Source organism: Hyla sarda, chromosome 7 (genome assembly GCF_029499605.1).
Source record: "Hyla sarda isolate aHylSar1 chromosome 7, aHylSar1.hap1, whole genome shotgun sequence".
Lineage (NCBI taxonomy): Eukaryota > Metazoa > Chordata > Amphibia > Anura > Hylidae > Hyla > Hyla sarda.
In genome coordinates this window covers 143,537,558-143,558,385 of record NC_079195.1, presented here as the reverse complement: position 1 = coordinate 143,558,385, position 20,828 = coordinate 143,537,558, and the positions used below count along the sequence as shown (strand labels likewise).

At 39.8% G+C, this 20,828-nt stretch overlaps 1 protein-coding gene across 2 annotated transcripts; it reads left to right on the top strand.

Moving 5' to 3' along the window:
- Positions 1 to 505: 505 nt before the first annotated feature.
- Positions 506 to 19,687, top strand: RGR (retinal G protein coupled receptor). 2 transcript variants are annotated; one of them, XM_056530924.1, is made up of 8 exons: positions 506 to 760; positions 1,660 to 1,816; positions 2,903 to 2,941; positions 4,308 to 4,429; positions 4,585 to 4,738; positions 8,483 to 8,600; positions 13,817 to 13,930; positions 18,705 to 19,687. In XM_056530924.1, exons 1-8 carry the CDS (start codon positions 682 to 684, stop codon positions 18,846 to 18,848), a joined length of 927 nt encoding a protein of 308 aa, XP_056386899.1. In that variant the 5' UTR covers positions 506 to 681; the 3' UTR covers positions 18,849 to 19,687. The 2 variants fall into 2 exon arrangements, with proteins under 2 accessions (XP_056386899.1, XP_056386900.1); XM_056530925.1 differs by lacking the exon at positions 2,903 to 2,941 and having other exon boundaries at positions 509 to 760; positions 18,705 to 19,684.
- Positions 19,688 to 20,828: the final 1,141 nt, after the last annotated feature.

Here is a 20,828-nt window from a genome sequence, read left to right as displayed (position 1 = left end):
ATATCGGCTCTAGCAGTGAATATGATTAATAGAAAATAGTTTATTAAATGTCTCACTGGAGAACATATACAAGGAAAGAACTTTATAAAATGTCTATAGAAGCACAAATATGTATTTCTTAGTATAATCTTTGAATTAAAGGTTACTATAATTTTTCTATTGTAAATAAGGTTTACTCTGTGGTTCACCATGTCACTGAACCATGTCACTGAACCGATGAGAGTTTCCAAACAAGGTTCTTTCTATGAATAATTTTACATCTTTTCCAATTAGACAGTGCACAGAGGATCCTGGTGTTCTAGCCTTTTGCTTCATGTTCTGATAATTCTGTTGTACTTCACAAGGCAGTTTTCATAATCATGCATTCACAAACCCCTTGTTCTCAGTGCTATGAATGCAGCCTTTTTACTATGTTATGCAAATACGATTTAGAAAAGGTGGAATGGGGGGGGGGGGGGCAATACAAAGGGAGGGATCCTGCTTTCATTCACATCATTAGGGAATTCTTCTGGGGATTGGGATGTTTTAGTCCTAACTACTAAGAAACATTTTTTTTTACATAATGACTTGCATGATGCTTCATGACAAACAGACCCTTTAAAAGGAAGCCTTTCTAGTGTGCGCCTGTGTGAAGGGAAAGCAGCAGACAGTTCAGCAGGGTGTTAGCACAATTTTGCAAACATGGTTACGTCTTACCCACTTCCTGAAGGCTTCTCTGAAATTGAGGTATTTGGCATTGGTACAGCTCTTCTGGTTGAAGGTAAGATCTTCATTTTGTTGTTGATTCATTTTATTTTTAATTATAATAAGCCATAAAAGAGCAATATTTCCATTAGTATTTCTCTGCTGCCAGGGCATTCTAGTGCAGAGCAAAGCTACAAAAAAATAGGGGGTAGAATAAAATGTTAACAACCTAATGGTTTATTTCCTCTGAAATATTTTATTGCATATTGTATCACATTGCTACCAGAAACCAGCAGTTTTGCTGCCCATATTTGGAAACATATACATCTCCATTAATACAACCATTGTTTCTCACCAGCCATCAACAGGTGATCTAATGCTGCAAATAGAACGCAAAAAGAATAAAAACCTATTATACATCATGTCAATTTTCCCATGAGAATGAATGCAAAACGCACATGAATGCAGATGAAAAATTACTGACATTAAAGGTCAACAACTAAATGAAAAATAGACAATCCTGAGGGATTTAGAACCAACTGCATTTCTGTGTGTTTTTCCATCTTTCTTGCAAATGTTTTGAAGCTCGAATAACCATTGATGTCACTACTATCTATATTTTGCCTGCCATTGTTGATACTATAAAGGTATTTATGAGCCCTCAAGATCATATATTGTCATTCGCTATGTACAGTTCATAAATGTTAAGATCTATCATCTAGCTTCACTGCTTTGAATTAATGAGAAGAATCCCATCGGGGAACCTTAGAAGTGATAATAATGGGAAGAACTGGGATTAGTGCTGATCAATATATCAATTCATTGTTAGATTGGAATGGCGGGGGCCCAACAAGTACAAACTGAACTCTGTGTCTACAAATAACAATGCGATTGCTGGTTTCAGAGAACCTGCCTATGGTAAGATTATTATTTCAGTGTTACTTTTGATGATCATGAATGATTTGTTTCTTGCAGCTCTGCTTGGGCTCATTTTAAATGGTCTGACAATCCTTTCTTTCTACAAAATCAGAGAGCTTAGGACACCTAGCAACCTGCTTATAATAAGCTTGGCAGTGGCAGACAGTGCACTCTGTATTAATGCCTTTGTAGCTGCCTTTTCCAGCTTTTTAAGGTAACATATTCTCCATTATCTGATCAGTAATTAAATGAACTGTTACATAGCATGTACTGTGTTAGTTACAGAATATATTTTCCCCCCCTCCCCCCTCCCGATATAAATTGAATGTCTATTTGTTGTAATAATATGTTACATGTTATATGCTTTATGCACATGGAAAAGAGACGAACGGAGCTTGGGTGATGCAAGCATCTAGGGGCCAATATCTATGTGTAATGGATGTCATAAGACTATATGAATTCAAGATAGGTTTATAGTTTTCTATGCGCATTGTATTAAGAATCCTCAGAGAAGTTAAACTATCAAAGTATCTTATGTCTAATAAAAATTACATATTTTAGCTTTAAATGGCAAGGATTAATTTAGTGTACGTGTGTAAAATGTCAATCTGTCTTATTTCATGGCTGTGGGCATGAGCCATAAGAGAGTTGGTTACTGCTTATGCCTTATTCTCTTGGCAGAGCATTTACAAATGCAATAAAATGTAGTTAATAAATGGGTTTATTATTACAAAAACATTTTTCCTGTACGCATTAACTCAAGCTTCCCTCTGCTACCATGAACAAAAAAAACAGAGATCTTACAGTAGTCAATGAAAATGTTGGCAAACATGCACATGCGCTAGCACATGATGTCAGGGCATTCTTCTATTATTTTCTCCTGTGTTGAAGATATGCAAACTGCATGGCATTAAATGGGTTGGCCAGGACCGAAAAACATCTGCCAAGTATCTGGTGCTGCAGCCCATGGACAAGCATTGCACTGTTTCCTAAAGGATGCTTTCTTTCCAATCCTATACAATCCCTTTCATATCATACTTTTTTTCATATGTTTAACAAATTACTAAATAGATGCCGGAATGTCCAGGGCTAGCGCCTGTACAAGTTTGCCAAGCTAAACTGACATATATCTCTGGTTTGAGCTCTTTAGTGCATGTGAATTTTTTTACTAAACCCAATAAAGTTAACCGGCTTATAGCTTAAAGGTAACCAAGTTTCCTTGAGAAATGTTCTGCCAAAGAGTAAGATTTCTAATGTATCTATAAATGCACTTCAAGATGCTCATTTTTGTTATTTACAGTACATGGCACCGTCATCATCTTTGGCAGTGTACAATAAGGTACAAAATAGGGCTAATCTGAGAAAGGAATGTTCACTTCTAATAGTCATAACAATTTGGTAAAATAAAAGTCTTCATTTTATGCTGCACGAGAGATATTGGGTTATTTTATTTTGCCCTAGAGGTAATATATGGCCCTAACTCTGGTTTGTGTTATCATCTATAATGACTTCAAAGGTCTAATATACTGTTTAACTGGAACTAAAACTTTTTTTTACTGACCTCATACATGGACCCAGGAGCATGGAGCCTGCAAAGCAGCACAAGGTGGTCGTACAGCTTCCTAGTACACAGCTGTGTGTCCTTCGTGTACTGCCATACTGCCAAGTTGCGGTGGGTGCCATACAGTATGTGTATAGATAAGCTCCCCTTAAATCACTACATATGAGAGAGCATGAAAGTTATTTTTTAATTGTACAGAATCTGACAAAAATAACCTCTGTATTCCCTGTATTCCTCTGCAAGAAACAATAGAGGCATATAGAGGTATTGTAGATCCATGGTGGCTCCGATGGTAGGATATGTGTTTTAATTTCACAGCAACTTCCAAGGCTTCAATGATCAGGAATTGCGGGAATTCTTATGCAAGTCTATGGGACTTCCGGCAAATCTGAATCCTAATCATTGAAGCCTCATGCAAGTCTCAGACAAAATTTAAACACATATCCCACCACCAGAGCCATCATTGAATGTAGGCTTTAAAGAGTACTTGTCATGTAGCAAAATAAATAATGCTTATGTATGTTCACTAGTTCTGTTCATGCAGATGCTTTACATGTTTTTTTTATGTGTCTAGCTTTTACATATGGCTAAAAAATCACTCTGTACTGCTGCTCACTCGTTCTGACATCCATTGCTTAGGAAGGGGCGTGTCTGAGGCTAGCACTGAGCCCACCCTTACTTATTCACTTCCTCGCTGAGTTTACTGTGCTGTGCTGGGTCACTTCATCCAATCACAGCAGGCTGCTCTGTAACCCCTCCTATCTGTTTTCATGTTGCCGTCTGATAGACAGGACAAGGGTGAGCACAGAGGAGTGCTAAGCATGCCCACACCTGGATGTTGTCCCAGCCGGTGCTTCAGCTGGGACAGATCTGATGCTGAATCCAGACAGGACCATGTTTTGGATGGTATGAGGAGTCCACTAGGACCTAGTGGTCTTTTTCATAAACTATGATTTCTATTTAAAAAAAAGATAACTGAAGTAGATTAGAAAGTTTAGTGTCTTGCCAAGATGTTCAACATATTAAAAGTTTTTAATTCTTTCAGTGCCCATTTAATTATACGGCATATTATGTTTCTTGTAATAATGCCAAATGCAACAATAGCCATTTCTGGATTGCTACTTTTTTTTTTTTTACTTTACAGGTATTGGCCCTATGGGTCAGACGGGTGCCAAATTCATGGATTCCAAGGTTTTGTTGCTGCTTTGTCAAGTATCAGCTCCTGTGCTGCAATAGCATGGGATCGCTATCACCAGTACTGCACCCGTAAGTTTGGAGGCTCGTAGCACACAGAGCACACATTCAGTATTTGCCACACACACATTATCACACATACCTGTATCTTTTTACATCAAATGTTATGTGATAATGTTGTATGACACCCAGCACTAGTGTATAACTAATGTATAACTCATTTGCAGGTAGCAAGCTACATTGGAGCACATCAATATCTGTGGTGTTGTTTGCCTGGGGATTTGCTGCATTCTGGTCTATGATGCCACTCTTTGGATGGGGTGAATATGACTATGAACCTTTGAGAACATGCTGCACACTAGACTACTCTAAAGCTGACAGGTAAGACTCTTTTGTGATATTAAACCACATCTGTATTGCTCTATATATATTGATATAGAAAGATATTGGAAAAAGGTAGAAAAAGATCAGCATCCATTGTTATGTAGAACTCCCTTTGTATGCAACTTGGGAAACATCAAACACTAATACATTTTTGTAATATAAAATGCATTTTTTGAGGATATAGTGGACCTTGAATTTGATGTATCTGACTGGGCAACCTCATAAAGCAGGATATGATCAGAATCACAAGGATCAGCAGCAGGGACCCCCCACAATCAAAAAATGGGCCTGTGGTCCTCATATTATAGTAGTGCAAGTAAAATATCAAATATCATCCACCCTTTGCTATAAGTGGGTCATCCATGGAATGTACCCACATATGACATGATTTCTAATAGTTATAAAATCGTTATTTACATAGCACTGATATATTTAGCACTTTACAAACCACTGGGTACCTACACAGATAAAAGTAGGAATCACAGAATTACACACGTCAAAGCACCAAGTGCACTGTGACCTTTGTCCTTGAGATTCATAGTAAACACCTTCCTCTGATGATCTTACTCCCCTGCAAAATCTCTCTTGCAGGCGGTATGAAGTGAAATCTCTCTGTTCACGAGAGTGATTTCACAGGGCAGGAGGAACAGCACAGTAAAGTAGGGCATTTACTGTGAAGAACCAGAAAAAATGTCACAGTGCACTTCTTGGAAATACCAAGTGCACCAAGCTACCTCAGTTGCATAAGAAAGAAATAGAATAACGGGGGAACTGAGACATCTATCAGCAAACAGTAAGTGCTATTGTCATCAGCGTCAGCATCAGCTTTAAGCCTATACCAATAGGTTACTGCAGGTGACGCTGATTCTCTTCAGACTCCTTAAACTTGAGAAGCACTCCAGCCAATTTTTTTGACAAATAACGCTAACTCACCATCAATATTCCTGCAGTGTCATCATTTTCATGTCAACTCACTTGCATCCATACATTTTGAGCCTTGTCAATATGGCAACTAGGTCATGTGACCACCACTCAAACCACAAGACCAGTACATGCTTTACTGTGTAGAATCAGTCTTTCCTGTGGGGCTGACTTCTTGGGAATTGCAGGATTACATCAATGCCGATCAAATTTCTCTCAGCTCTGTGTTACCTTCCATCCCAGGCCAGTTCTAGAGGCAAAATCATAGAATGTTGCAGAATCTTGTAATGGCTTTTTATTGGATGATCAGCATTTTGTAATTACAAGCTTTCAGGAGTCCTCCTTTTATCTAGTTAATAGTATAGTTTTAACAGAAACAATATAGTAACCTGATATAGAAAAAAAAAACTGTCCTGCTTCACTATGGAAATGTGCCTGTGAGATAATAAGGAAGGTTCCTCATTGGTTGCTGGAAAACTGCCACTGCACTTTGCAGCAATTTTACTCTTTATTTTTTTTTTTTTTTTTTGAGGGGGGGGGGGATGCAGGGTATGGAGTGTAAGGAGGTAAGTAGGGATGCATACTACTGCTGTTCATATAGTATACAGGAGTGCATAAGGGGTGCACGGCTGTATACTGTTCCTAGTGGGGCTGAGCAGGGGGTATACTTGGCTTACTGGTTTTCTGTAACCCTGAGCAGCTCTATTTAACTCTTTTGTCAACATATGATAAAGCAGCGTTAGCCCCCAAAACAGCTAGCACTAACCCTCAATTATTACCATGGTACCTACTGCTACAATAACTGGGGGTTAGTGCTTGTTAACTCTTTCCTTGTTGGGCTCAGCTCAGCAAACAGTTACAGTAAACTATTACAGTGACCTATACAGATAGTTGCTTTACTGTATGCTCCTTGCTGGGCAGGTTGTATATAATGTATACTTCCTGTACAGTTTGAGCTGTACCCACAGCTGTATACCTGTGGGCACAGCTTAATTTCGCTAGGAGCAGGGAGTCTGGGCTCCAGTACAGTATACAGCAGTGCCCTATGCACCACTGTATACTGTACCTCCGTAGGTGCTGAAACAGCATTTCTGCTTAACCTGTTCAGGACCAATGACGTAACCTTACGTCATGAGTCCACTCCCGATCTATAATGCGGGGCCACGGCGTGGCCCCACCTCATAGCGGGTCGGGCCCAGCCTCTAACAACGGCCGGGACCCGTGGCTAAGTTGAACGCTGCGTCTAAAGTGAAAGTGAAAGCATGCCGGTTAGCTCAGGGAGCTGTTCGGGATAGCCGCGGCGAAATCGCGGCCTCCCAAACAGCTTACAAGACAGCTGGAGGATCCCTACCTGCCTCCTCGCTGTCCGATCGCCGAATGACTGCTCAGTGCCTGAGATCCAGGCATAAGCAGTCAAGCGGCAGAATCATCGATCACTGGTTTCCTATGAGAAACCAGTGATCAATGATGAAGATCAGTGTGTGCAGTGTTAAAGGTCCCTATGGGAGCTATAACACTGCAAAACAAAAGTGAAAAAAAAAGTGAATAAAGATCATTTAACCCCTCCCCTATTAAAAGTTTGAATCACCCCCCTTTTCCCATAAAAAAAACACAGTGTAAATAAAAATAAAAATAAACATATATGGTATTGCCACTTGTGGAAATGTACGAATTATAAAAATATATTGTTAATTAAACCGCACGGTCAATGGCGTACGCGCAAAAAAATTCCAAAGTCCAAAATAGTTCATTTTTGGTCACTTTTTATATCATGAAAACATTTATTAAAAGCGATCAATAAGTCCTATCAATGCAAAAATGGTACCGCTAAAAACTTCAGATCACGGCGCAAAAAATGAGCCCTAATACCACCCCATACACGGAAAAATAAAAAAGTTCTAGGGGTCAGAAGATGACAATTTTAAACGTATTAATCTTCCTGCATGTAGCTTGGATTTTTTTCCAGAAGTACGACAAAATCAAACCTATATAAAAAGGGTATCATTTTAATCGTATGGATCTACAGAATAAAGATAAGGTGTCATTTTTACCAAAAAATGTACTACGTAGAAATGGAAGCCCCCAAAAGTTACAAAATGGTGTTTGTTTTTTTCAATTTTGTCTCACAATGATTTTTTTTCCCGTTTCGCTGTAGATTTTTGGGCAAAATGACTGATGTCAATACAAAGTAGAATTGGTGGCGCAAAAAATAAGCCATCATATTGATTTTTAGGTGCAAAATTGAAAGAGTTATGATTTTTTAAAGGCAAGGAGGAAAAAACGAAAATGCAAAAACGGAAAAACCCCTGGTCCTTAAGGGTTTAAAAAATAGACCTCTATGGGAGATAAATGCTGAGATTTCTGGACAAAAAGCCTTAGTCTCGGCATGCTGCATTATTGGGAAACTTCATTTCATAATTCCCTATTGACTCTCTGTCAACATTTGGCCCCTGCCATGAAAAATGCTGTGCGGCAGTGATGGCAGTTTTTGGGGCATTTTGTCCAAAAAAAAAGTGGAAACTTAGCCTGAAAGAAACTTTCTGTAGGGCCTATTTTATACAAGCTTAATATAGGCACATGTATGTACTCATGACACAGCCACAAATCCCTGTCAACCATGTGACCAAAAACCTAAACTAATAGCTTCACAAGGATCTATCATGCTCGCAGTTTGGGTGATCTCACCCATGGTAGACATGGAGGTGGAATGCAATTAAAAAGTTACACAAATGCAACTGTAATAAAGATAGATAGATAGATAGATAGAAAATTTTGCATATTTAATATTTTCTGTTTTGAAACACTACATTCTTTTCACAGAAACTTCATCTCTTTCCTTTTCCCCCTGGCTTTCTTTGAGTATTTGATCCCTCTCTTTATTATGATGACTGCCTACCAGTCCATATACCAGAAGCTAAAGAAAAGTGGCCCAGTCAAGGTAATGTGGTCTCTCCCGCTGTGAGCCCCTGCATTCTTGGAGCAGCTAATAATAAGCTTGTTAGGAAATTAAAGGATAATCCCTGCTCTGTATCTAGTGAATACAATGAGCGCATTTCTTAGATATTGGCAGTTGAATTTATGCTGATGTAATAGCTGGAACATTTATGTAACTTGTTCTTTTGGATTTTGCTTTGAATGTGGCTATTAATACCTTCTGGCTGCCCACAATGAACTTTCTTTGAGGTCTGCCCAAAACTCCACTAACTGGCTTGCTGCTTAAAAATGTGGATAATGGGATGATTAGAAAAGCCACACATTCCCTGCAAATGGCAATGAATATAAAAAGAATAGTTGTTCCTGAATGTCAACACTATTGGGTGAAAAAGTTACAGCTAAACAGCAACTGTCTCAGCTCCTTACGTGTCTTTTTTCAGTAAATACATGCATTGCCCATGACATAACAACTCAGGATCACCTTTTTCTAAGTCTGCATTGAGTTTACAAATTAATTGGAAACTGGATGTTATAATTCTCATGAAAAGGGATGTATGCCGATACTGTCACCACCATTCATTGGGCAGTGTTAAGCAAACCATATACTCTAAATAGGTGTTACCCTTCTTTCTGGTAGGGATGTCCCAAAACTGATATCGGCATTGGCTCTATTACAAGACATGTGCACAATTACTTTCCCCGATACCTAATCCGATACCTGCCAGTACTACCGTCATGCTTCCCCCAGGATGCAGACTGCAAATGGATGACCTCTCTACGCCACCTGGGTTGCAAGCCTTAAAGAGTATACCTGTCACCAAACTAAACTTTTAATATATTATTCCTTATGTAATTATAAGACACTTTGCTATTTACTTGCTGTTAAAATTCTCAATCTTTATATGTTTTTAATGTGATTGAAAAAATGGCCACCAGGTGGCTCTATTCTGTTCCCTGACGCAAGTCAAACAATTAGTTTGGTCTCCTCTCGGCCTGGCAGGAGACCAAACTCAGGAAGTGCGTGAGGGGCATCGCGAGGCACAGATCTTGCAGGCTTCAGTGACGTAGTGCTTTCTGGGGAATGCCCACTTTCTCCTTCTGGGAGCTCACACAATGTGAGCAAGGGGAAGGGTATGATACAGAGCTTTTTAAAGCTCAGAAAAATTTTAAGGACAGGAGGGGTGTTTGGAGTAGTTAGGGAATATAATCTTAGTTAGTTTAGAAAATACGATTTGATGACAGGTACTCTTTAAGAGGCTGCAGTAAGGCAGAGGGATTAGTGCAGGGGATCAATAAGAGCACAGGCATGGTGAGGACAAGCAGCCCATCACTGTTAGGGCTTAGGCCGGCTCCCTTGCACATAAAGCAGGTGATATACTGTGAGCCCTGTGAACTGCCTGTCACCTACTGAAGGCTCACACAGTATTCCAGTTTAATGTATAGCTTTCCCTCCTGTGAGGAATATTTGTCTGGTGAAGTGGCCATTTTCGAGGGGAGACATGAAGAGAAGTACCATATTTCAAAACAGTTCAGTCGCGTGCACACGGATCAATGCTCCACCTGGTTCCACTTAGTGAATACTAACAGGTGAATACATGTGTCTTATAGAGGCAGCAGAACTTCAGACAAACATAAAGCAAAATAACAGATGTCACACTAGTATTCTGCCATTTGGGAGTCTTAGTGCAGAGCTTATAATACAAAAAAATATAAAAAGAAAATATGTCAGCAGATAAGTACTATGTGGCCCATCTAGTGTGCCCAGTATTCTGAATACAGCTTTATAAAACTCCTGAATGGCAGAATACTAGTGTGAAATCTCTCCATGTTGGACTCCTGTTGGACTCCTGTTCACCCACACCATAACCCAGTGTATTGGGTTTAGTGTGGGTGAACAGGCTGACAGTTTTCCTTTAACCTAATATCAAACAATCCCCAATTACTTGAAAGGGTACTCTGCCCCTAGACATCTAAGATGTCTGATCGCAGGGGTCCTGTCGCTGGGGACTCCCACGATCTCTCCTGCAGCCCCTCGAGTCATCAGCTCTCCTGAGCTAGGTTTGCTCCATGGCTGATGTCTCACGATACAGGGACCGGTGGTTCGTGATGTCATGGCTCTGCCCCCTCACGACATCATGCCCCACCCCCTTAATGCAAGTCTATGGCAAGTCTACGTGACTGTTACCACTCCCCATCCCATAGACTTGCTTTAAGGGGGTGGGGCTTGACATCATGAGGGGGCGGAGCCATAATGTCACGAACCGACGGCCCTGTCATCAGCCACGGAGCAAACTTAGCTCCAGAGAGCTGATGACTCAGGGGCTGCAGGAGAGATCGCTGGGGTCCCCAGCAGAGGGACATCTGCGATCAGACATCTTATCCCCTATCCTTGGATAGGGGATAAGATGTCTAGGGGTGGAGTACCCCTTTAATTACCATTCCCTCAAGCATGGACATGAATCTCTGTCTAGAGCTTACTATTAATAAAAATGTTGCAGAAGCATAAAGCTTCACTTACCTGTTTGCCCCAATTAATAAACCATCAAAAATCTATTTGCTATGGAGGTCTTAGTCCTGTACCTAGTTGCTCAGTACTGCAATTCCCAAAATGCATTCTTCAGTTCTTCATCACAGACCTCCCACCCTGCCTACCTCCCTCCCACAGCACTTCTGCCAGTTCCCTGCCCAGTGCTTTGGCAGAACATATAATTTCACAGCAGACTATAGCACAATCAGTGAGGTTCAGCATTTGCTGCTTTTCTGCTCGTTGCATTGCTCATCACAATGCAGAATGGTCTCTACACACCTCATTAAAGATATATATGTATATGAGAGGGAGATGGTGATGTAGGCTATAGGGGCTGGTCAGAGTTGATGACATCACTCAGGAGACATGGCTGGAGCTCAGTGGCAAGCCCCAGCCAAGCATCCTGAGAGCAGATGGTGATGTGTTGTCTTGGGAGTGAAGGCAGAATCGGGATCTGGAGACAATACTACATTATTAATGAAAGAACTGCTCAACTTCCTGTCAGGGGTTAATCCAGCAAAAGCATGCTGAACCCAGAAATATTTGTGATAACACTATATTAGTAAGTTATAAATCTTGATGTAAAAGTCCTATTTAAATGCAGTTTTCTGAATGTCCCTGTAAAGGGAACCAAGCATTACATTTTACCATATACCATATATAATGACAAGGCATTATATATGGTAAAATCATCCTCCTCACCATCCCGGGGGATGACTCTGCCTCCGGGATGGTAAGGATATTTAGTTCCCTTAAATGCAATAAATAAAACTTGAATCCAGTAAGGTGGACTTACATGCAATAGACCAATGCAAATTTTATTGCTGCATATTTTTCTACCCATTGAAGTCAATGGGTAGCAAAATACACAGCTGATTTTGCTACCCATTGACTTTAATGGGTAGGAAAATATGCAGCAGCAAATATGCACCAAAATACGGCATGTGTGACCCTGTCTTTAGGGTAGGCAACTCGTAGACAACTCGTAAAGTGCAACTGTCACCTTTATACGAGGTACAGAGCTGCACACCTCAACACTCAGTGTGGTGTTTCCCAAACAGGGTGCCTCCAGCTGTAACCAAACTACAACATCCAGCATGCCCAGACAGTCAAAGGTTTTGCAACAGCTGTACCTGTTTGGCAAATACTGAGTTAGGGCATCAGGAGAGGCAGTACAATTATTTATTGGACCGTATAAAAAGAGAGATAGGGAGACTCCACACCGTTCTATATGATACTCAGTGAGACAATAATGCAGCTAAAGACATTGCAAGGCTGACGCCTATATACCTGTGCAGATAGGGCTGTGCTGCTACGTACAAGAGTCTTAACATCAAGCCAAATGTAGAAAGGAAAGAAATGGAGCACTGGCCGTGTTGCTGCAGCAGGATTTCTTTATTCTTGATCCAAAAGGATTACATGTGAAGGGGAGAGCGGACTATCAGGTAGAGCTTGGGGCGACGGACAGTGTCACACGTTAGCGCTTCTTCAGGCCCGTCGCCTGAAGCTCTACCTAATAGTCCGCTCTCCCCTTCACATGTAATCCTTTTGGATCAAGAATAAAGATTGTAAAGCTATACTGCAGCTGTTTTGTCATCCAGCCAAACAGTTGGAGATGCCGGCCAAGTTAGCAGCATGCTTCCTCCCTGCCCTGGCTTTTTCCCACCATGGAGCCCTGTATGTCAATCATGTGGTTGAGGATGAGGAGGAGGCATGCCACTACAAGGGCAATATAGGTTTAGAAACTGCAGCCACAGTAAACAAAGGTATCATCTTTCTTATGTTCTTATGCTCAAATTGCTGAGGTGTCCAGTTCTGTACCTTATACAGAGGTGACAGTTTATTTAAAGACCCATATATGTAAAAAAAAAAAAAAAAAAAAAAAAAACACTTTCTGAATTATTGTTGGGTACAACATGCTTTTTGAGTTCTGTTTGTTTTTATTCATCTTTGCATATATATGCATGGGTCTTTAAGAGGTGGGGTTACATTGAATATGTCAGTTTCCTGCTAGGATTGAAATCCCTGTAGGGTGTTACTTAACAACCATGATTAAAGGGGTTCTCCAGGTGCTTAGACATCTTATCCCCTATCCAAAGGATAGGGGATAAGATGCCTGATCATGGGATTCCCGCTGCTGGGGACCCTGTGATCTTGCACGCGGAACCCCGATTACTGTTGATCACGGGGCTGGCGGCATATGATGTCACGCCTCCGCCCCCGTGTGACCTCATGCTCCACCCCTCAATGCAAGTCTATGGGAGGGGGCGTGACAGCTATCACGCCCCCTCCCGTAGGCTTGCATTGAGGGGAGGAGCGTGACATCACACGGGGGGCGGAGGCGTGACGTCACACACCGTCGGCCCTGTGGTTGCCGGTAATCAGAGCCGGAGCGAACACGCTCCGGGGACTGATTACAAACGGGGTGCCGCGTGCAAGATCCCGGGGGTCCCCAGCGGCGGGATTCCCATGATCAGGCATCTTATCCCCTATCCTTTGGATAGGGGATAAGATGTCTAAGCACCGGAGAACCCCTTTAAGACTCGAAACATGTTGGTCTAATGCATGTGTGGTATTTTTGCTTCTTTTATATGGAATTGTATTGGTTTCAATAGATATGTAAATATAAGAAAATATAGAAAACCATAGTTAGAAAAAGAAACTGGTTTAACATTCGCATATGATTTCCTTAGATGAACACCGGCTTGCCTGTAAAATCACTAATGATTTGTTGGGGACCCTATTCACTGCTTTGTTTTTATGCCATCATTCAAGATGCAACTATCCTTTCTCCGAAACTACGTATGGTAAGTTGAGAGTTATTTTATTATTTTGTAGTAAAAATCAACAATATATATACATTTGAACCATAACAAACATGATTATTAGATAGCTGCCAAAAAAAATGCATGTGCGATTCCGACCTAAAGCTGACCAAACACATTAGACAGCTGATGTTACATGCTCATTCAGACTATAGATATCTCTCCTGATTTCCCATGCCCTATCACCACCACCAGACACATGCACAATGTATGGAGTAAAGAACCTCCTATACACATTAGATGATTGGTCAGTGCCACCTAGATGGTAAGTTTGGCTGGTGTTTAGATATCTTTTGGCTGAAATCACACATGTAGTTGTTGAGATGCAGTTTTTAATCAGCTTTTTTAAACCAAAGCCATAAATGAATGCATCAGGAAGAAGAAAAATGCCTATTTTTTCAGCTTTTTGAATCCTAGTTTTGGCTTAAATGGCCACTGTCATTTGGAAAAACCTTGAACATGCCCTAGCGACATGTCAAAAGTTAGGATCCACAGGGGTTTGAGTGTTCACGAGCTAGAGAAAGTCCCTGCTCAGCATGTTCTCTCCTGGCTCCATGTCACATGATCAAGACAAACTCGCAAAGTAAGTCTATGGGCTGAACTCTGTGAAAAAATCTGCATAAATAAAAACTGTATGACAAATGTTATTTGTGATTCCAGTCTAAAATGTTTTTTCCAATAATAGAAAGTAATGATGTCTTGAAAAGTCTGCAAACCCTCTTACTTTTTCAAATGTTATATTGCAGTCTTGTGCTAAAGTGAAAAAAAAAAAAAAACTTCCCTCATCATTCTGCACGCAATACCTCATAATATGTATGCAAAAAACATAATAATTATGTAATAATACAGATATATATATATATTTTTTTTTTTTGCAAAAGAAATATTGAACATTTTTTATGGCCATAATTATTCAGAACCTTTACAATGCCACTATTTCTCTTATTCATCTCTGAGATGTTTTCTACACCTTGATTGGAGTCACCTCTGGTAAATTCATTTAGGACATAGGGGGAGATTTATCAAAACCTGTCCAGAGGAAAAGTTGCCCAGTTGCCCATAGCAACCAATCAGATTGCTTCTTTAATTTTGCAGAGGCCTCGTTAAAAATGAAAGAAGCGAGCTGATTGGTTGCTATGGGCAACTGGGCAACTTTTTCTCTGGAAAGGTTTTGATAAATCTCCCCCATAGTTTGGAAAGACAAGACACAGCCCTTTCTATATAAGCCTCACAGCTGACAATGCACATTAGATCAAAAACCCAAAAAGGAGGTGTAAATAACTGCCTGTAGAGCTCAGAGACAGGATTGTGCAGAGCCAGGGACAGTTCCCAAGACCAGTGGCCTCCATAACTCTTAAATGGAAGAAGATTGTAACAACCAGGACTCTTCCTAGAGCTGGCCGCCCCACCAAACTTAGTGATCGAACTCAACCTAATGATCACTCAGGCTGAACTCTGGCTAAATCCTGTGTGCAGAGTGGCCAGAAATAACCCTCTCCTAAATAAAAGACTCAAAAAGTCCACCTGGACTTTGCAAAAAAACCTAAATGACTCTCAATTTGTGAAAAACAAGAAGGAACCCAGGCAGTGCTCATCACCTGCCCAAAATCATCCCTAAAATGAAGCATGGTGGCGACCACATCATGCTGTGGAATCTTCTTAGCAGCTAGGACAGGGAGACTAGTCAGTGTCGAGGGAAAGCTTAATGGATCAAATATATTCTTAAATGAAAACCTGATCTAGAGTGCTCTGGACCTCAGATTAAGGTTCACCTCTCAACAAGACAATGAGGGGCATTTATCAAATCTGTACCTGCTTCTTGTTCACTTTAGAAACTTAGGCACAGAACTGCTCTGGTTAAATGTGCAACAATTAAAAGTCACATGAAATTATTATGTAGGGCAGGGTGAATTGTCTGTGATATCTTCTAAATCTGGCCCGTGCAACTTTTTTGCGACATTTCCCCTAAAATTTGCACATGATAAATTAGTGACCACTGCATAAAGGGATCTAAATCATATAACTAAATGGTCAGAAAAATTAAACAGTCTAAATGAAATGTCGCAGAAAAAGTTGCACAGGACCAGCCTGCAACTTTTCCTGCGATAAATTTATACGAAAAAAGCTGTTTAAAAAGATAGCTAAATTTTTCTCAATGACCCTAAGCACACAGCACTGAAAAAACAGGAGTGGCCTTGGGACAACTCTGTAAATGTCCTTGAGTGGCCCAGCCAGAGACCTGAAAATGGCTGTCCACCAACAGTCCCCATCCAACCTGACAATTTGGTGATCGAATTGATCCAACAGTGATATTATAGACATGAACAAAATTGTTAGTACCCTTCTTTTAAAGACAGTAAAATTCACAATGCTCCCTGAAATAACTTGAAACTGATGAAAGTAATAATGAATAATAAGTTACCAACATTTACTGATGAAAGTCAGACATTGCTTTTAAATTGGGGTTCAACAGAATCATTTTGAAAAACAAAATAATGAAACTGGCCTGAACAATATTTATGATACCCCTAGAAAAAATAGGAAATAATTTGACAATAGGGACATTAAACTAAGGAGTATCCTGCAATTAGCGTCACAGGTGTCTCCAAACTTGTATCAACAAGTCTGCCAATTTAAAGGGTGAAAAGTAGTCACAAGGAGAGTGTTGTTGCAAAGGGTTGGAAAGAAAATTATAGACCAGCACATTAAAACTGAAGGCTTGATGTTCCTGTGACTACAATTTTGCAATTCACGGAACTGTAGCCTAACTGGATGTATCCAAAAGAGGAAAATTGATGACAAATCCAAGAGACGGACAAAATAAACGGTAACCAAAGAACCCGGAACAACTTCCAAAGAAATTAGAGATGAACTCCATCCGTGTCAGATCACACCACCTGTCGCTGTATGAGCCATAGTAGGCTTTAATGGAAGATGACCAAGGATGACGCTAACAAAATAAAAAGAAATCACAGCATCACCAGATTGATTAATAAAAGCATCCAGCTTTTTGCACTTAAGGATCTGGTGGTTCTGTGATTCCTTTTTACTTTGCTTGGATGATCTAGGGCCCAGGAGGTCGGACCCTGACATTGCATGCACTGTACTGGAATGTGAATGGAATGAATCACGGCATTGATGAGTGGCTTTGGTGGTGCTTTTGCAACATTTTTGATCAAGTATGATACCACTGTTACAAGCAAATCATAAAAAAGGAGACTGGAATTTGCCATAATGGATGTTGACAAGCCACAAAGGTTCCAGGGAAAATGTCCTTTGGACAGATTAAACTAAACTGGAGCTTTTTGACAAGTCACATCAGTTCTATTTTCGCAGACGCAAAAATGCATATGAAGAAACACTGTACCTACTGTGAAGCATGGGGAAGCTCAATTATATTTTGGGGCTGCTTTGCTGCACCTGACAGGGTGACTTGAATCTGTACAGGATACAATGAAATCTCAAGACTATCAAGGCATTCTGGAGCGAAATATGCTGCACAGTGTCAGGAAGCTTGGTCTCTGTCATAGGTCATGGGTCTTCCAACAGGATAATAATCCAAAACACACAGCTAAAACATCAAGGAAGGGCTAAGAGCAAAATATTGGACTATTCTAAAGTTGTCTTCTATGAGATACCTGTAGTCTGGAGAAGGCATCCTTCAAGCCTGAGACAGCAGCAGTTCACTTATGAGAAATAGACCAAGATGCCTGTAAACAAGAGCAGAAGTCTCATTGAGAGTTACAGAAATCACTTGATCGCATTGACTGCCTTAAAAGGTTGTGTACCAACATTAAGTTCAGGTACCATCATTTCTGTCCAGGACGGTTTCTTTCTTTATTTTTTTATTATTATTTTGTTTAGCAACCTTTTACAACAATGTCTGACTTTCATCAGTTAATTTTTCTGTAAAATGTTATTAATTATTACTTTTGTCTGTTTTAAGTTATCTCAGGGAGCATTGTGGGTCCATGTCTGTAACTAAGTGGCGAGGCATACAATTATGCCTTGCTTCACAGTGTATAGTTCATGTATGTACAGGAAACTACGTTCAGGATCACGGACTTCTGTCAAAGACCCTACTCTTGTTGGTACTAAGCATTCAAGTCCATCAAATGCGGTGATGCATACAGTATTGCTGCTTACTTCCAGGCAGCCACACACACAAAGTGCCCTACCCAGTGTACGGTAGCCCTAAGCATATTCCCCCAAAAAATCTAATTTTGAAAAATCCATTTTTTTTCTGAATCAGAAAAAAATTGGGTTGTACAGAATAAAATTAATAATAATTTCCAGTTGCTCATTTCTGATTGGTAAGGTCAAACCTAAAAAACAGAACATACCCTTGTGATATGACAATACTTAATATGGTGGGAAAGCTTTTCAATAAAGCTTTTCAATGCAAAAAAAAAATGAAAACAAAAAAGTATTATGGATAAAAAAAACTATTTAAATCCAATATTACCAACAATGCAGTGCAACTGCAGCATAGGTCACCTGAGTCACCAGGATGGTCACAAAGGACAATAAGTGACAACACTTCTTGATGCCATGTGTTTTGATCCAAAATGAGTTGTTGCTGCTTTATAGTTATTTTACAGACTCAAGGGGTAACAGCAGGAAAAAACATTTTTTACATCACAGTTATTGACATACATCAAGAGACATAATTACAAGATAATTGTTAACACATATACATCTTAAAATTACTTGTTAGTAGTGATGATATTTATACAGTGCACTTATCTCTTCCCAGATGCCTGCTCTATTGGCTAAGATGTCTCCTGCAGTGAATGCTTATATTTATGGACTTGGAAATGAGAACTACAGAGGAGGTATATGGCAGTTTCTTACAGGACAAAAAATGGAAAAATCGGAAACTGATAACAAATCAAATTAATTCAGAATGGAGAACTTGCCTTGTTTCATAAAGTAGTGGACAGTAAGAAGTGATGTCAAAAATGCAGGCAACATTCAGTTAACCTGTAGTGAGCTGTGCTTCCAAACATCATGTGAAAGTGACGAGCTACTTTGGTTTAATACAATGCAAATGTCCTGTGTAACACTAAAAATCCAGCAGGTACAATAAAACAAGGGCATCTGAATACAGTTTTGATTTTGTCTTGTACTATTTCCAATATAAATTATCTATGTTCTATATGATTTGTAGATATAAGTTATAATTATAGTAAGATTATAGAAATCTGCTGTGTAGGGACCACTGAGGAAAATAATTAAATTATACAAAAGAAACTCAAGTATTTCTTTATATTTGTTGTTATTCTTCTTATACGTGTATGTATGATTTACTCCTGCTGGGTCTCAGAAGTAACCTGCATACATTTATAAAGGATTGTTACACAAAGTTACATTTATAAATCTAGCCTATTCAGGATTTATTGTTCACCTTGACAAGTACAACATCCAACCAGTTATATTGTTTGAGAACCTTGGCCTTATTTGAAAGCATCCTACCAGCAAATATTGTATTTTTCAGCATTTTTCATCACAGAAGTCAAGAAAATCTGGGCTTGTCACATGTGCTGCTAGTCTAAAGAAGAGCAATGATGGCAGGGCCAGACTTTGACTGAAATTCAACCATGGCATTTGAAATTACTCAGGACCATTTGAAGTGGGGTTTATGGGTTATGAAAAGGTGTCACTATAAGGGTAAGTTCACATGGGCACAAAGAAGCATCCCTATGAAGGGCCACGCAGTCGCTCTCACTGGGCAGCTTGGGGGGGGGGGGCAGCCTTGAAGCTTCCATTGACTTAAGTGTGAGCTTCAGCACTTAGTAGCTCTGAAAAGAAGTGACAGTGACCAGTGTGGCCATACTTTTTTTGTTGCATAAAATAAAACATATTTCCATATCAAAAACTATTCTTCTTTGTACATTCATCTATTTTGGGTACATTTTCTATTGGTGTTTTTTCTATTACAAGTCATGTGATCCTTTTATACTGTGAGACTGAGACTCTTGGAGGTGCTAAGATAAATCCCAGTAATACAACTATTAGGCAATAAACAATGCAGAAAATAAAAAGACTCCTACACTCACCGCAACCAAAGATGTCTCACAGCTCCAACTTGGAAAGCTCCATGGTCGGGACGGCAGGTCTGGCGTGGGGCAAACATACATAGCGATTAAATCTAGTATATAAATATATACAGTTAGAGTTGACAGTTATACACTTCTATATAAGAGGACAAAGGCAATAATTAGCCTAGGTGAAATGTAAGCCATAGCTAATAGTTCCTCAAAGAAACTATATAAGGGGTTCTTGATGACACTTTCAATATATTCATTCATTCATTCATTCAAAAGGCCTTTAGGTACCAAAGTTTGTAGCTTGAAAATCCAATAGTTCTCCCTTTGTTTCAATTTTTTGAAGTGGTGTTGTTCATTTTTGGATGTTCTATCGGGGTGGGAAGAAAGGATCTGAAATCCTTGTTTTGACAGTACACAGCATGTCTCAAGAAACTGTGCAGTTGATACTTAGCCATAGGTATAGCCACACATTGTTCCTATGTTTGTTCAGTTTGTTCCTGAATTATTGGATGGTGTGCCTTATGTATTGTAATGCGCAGGGGAATTCCAGAAGATATACCACAAAGGATCTTTCATAATTCATAAACGAGATGATAGGAAAGGTTTCTTTTGTTACATTCGATGTAAAGGATTTTTTTTCTATGTGTAATATTGTTGCAGCATTTGCATCTGGGCAATGAACATTTAAAGGGGTACTCCGGTGGTTAAGATTTTTGGCTATATTGCATCTTCTTTTAATGTTCATGTTTTTTGCAATTGACATGTATTATATGTTTGTGTAACATGTGTCTTTTTTCTTACCTGTTTGTGGGCCAGGAAGTTCTGTAGTT

Excerpts from the sequence above, each read along its gene's own strand:
- RGR (XM_056530924.1), top strand. The coding sequence starts at position 682 with ATGGTTACGTCTTACCCACTTCCTGAAGGCTTCTCTGAAATTGAGGTA. Across the intron at positions 8,601-13,816 it reads AGAAAAGTGGCCCAGTCAAG|ATGAACACCGGCTTGCCTGT; the intron begins GTAATGTGGTCT and ends TGATTTCCTTAG. Across the intron at positions 13,931-18,704 it reads TTTCTCCGAAACTACGTATG|ATGCCTGCTCTATTGGCTAA; the intron begins GTAAGTTGAGAG and ends ATCTCTTCCCAG.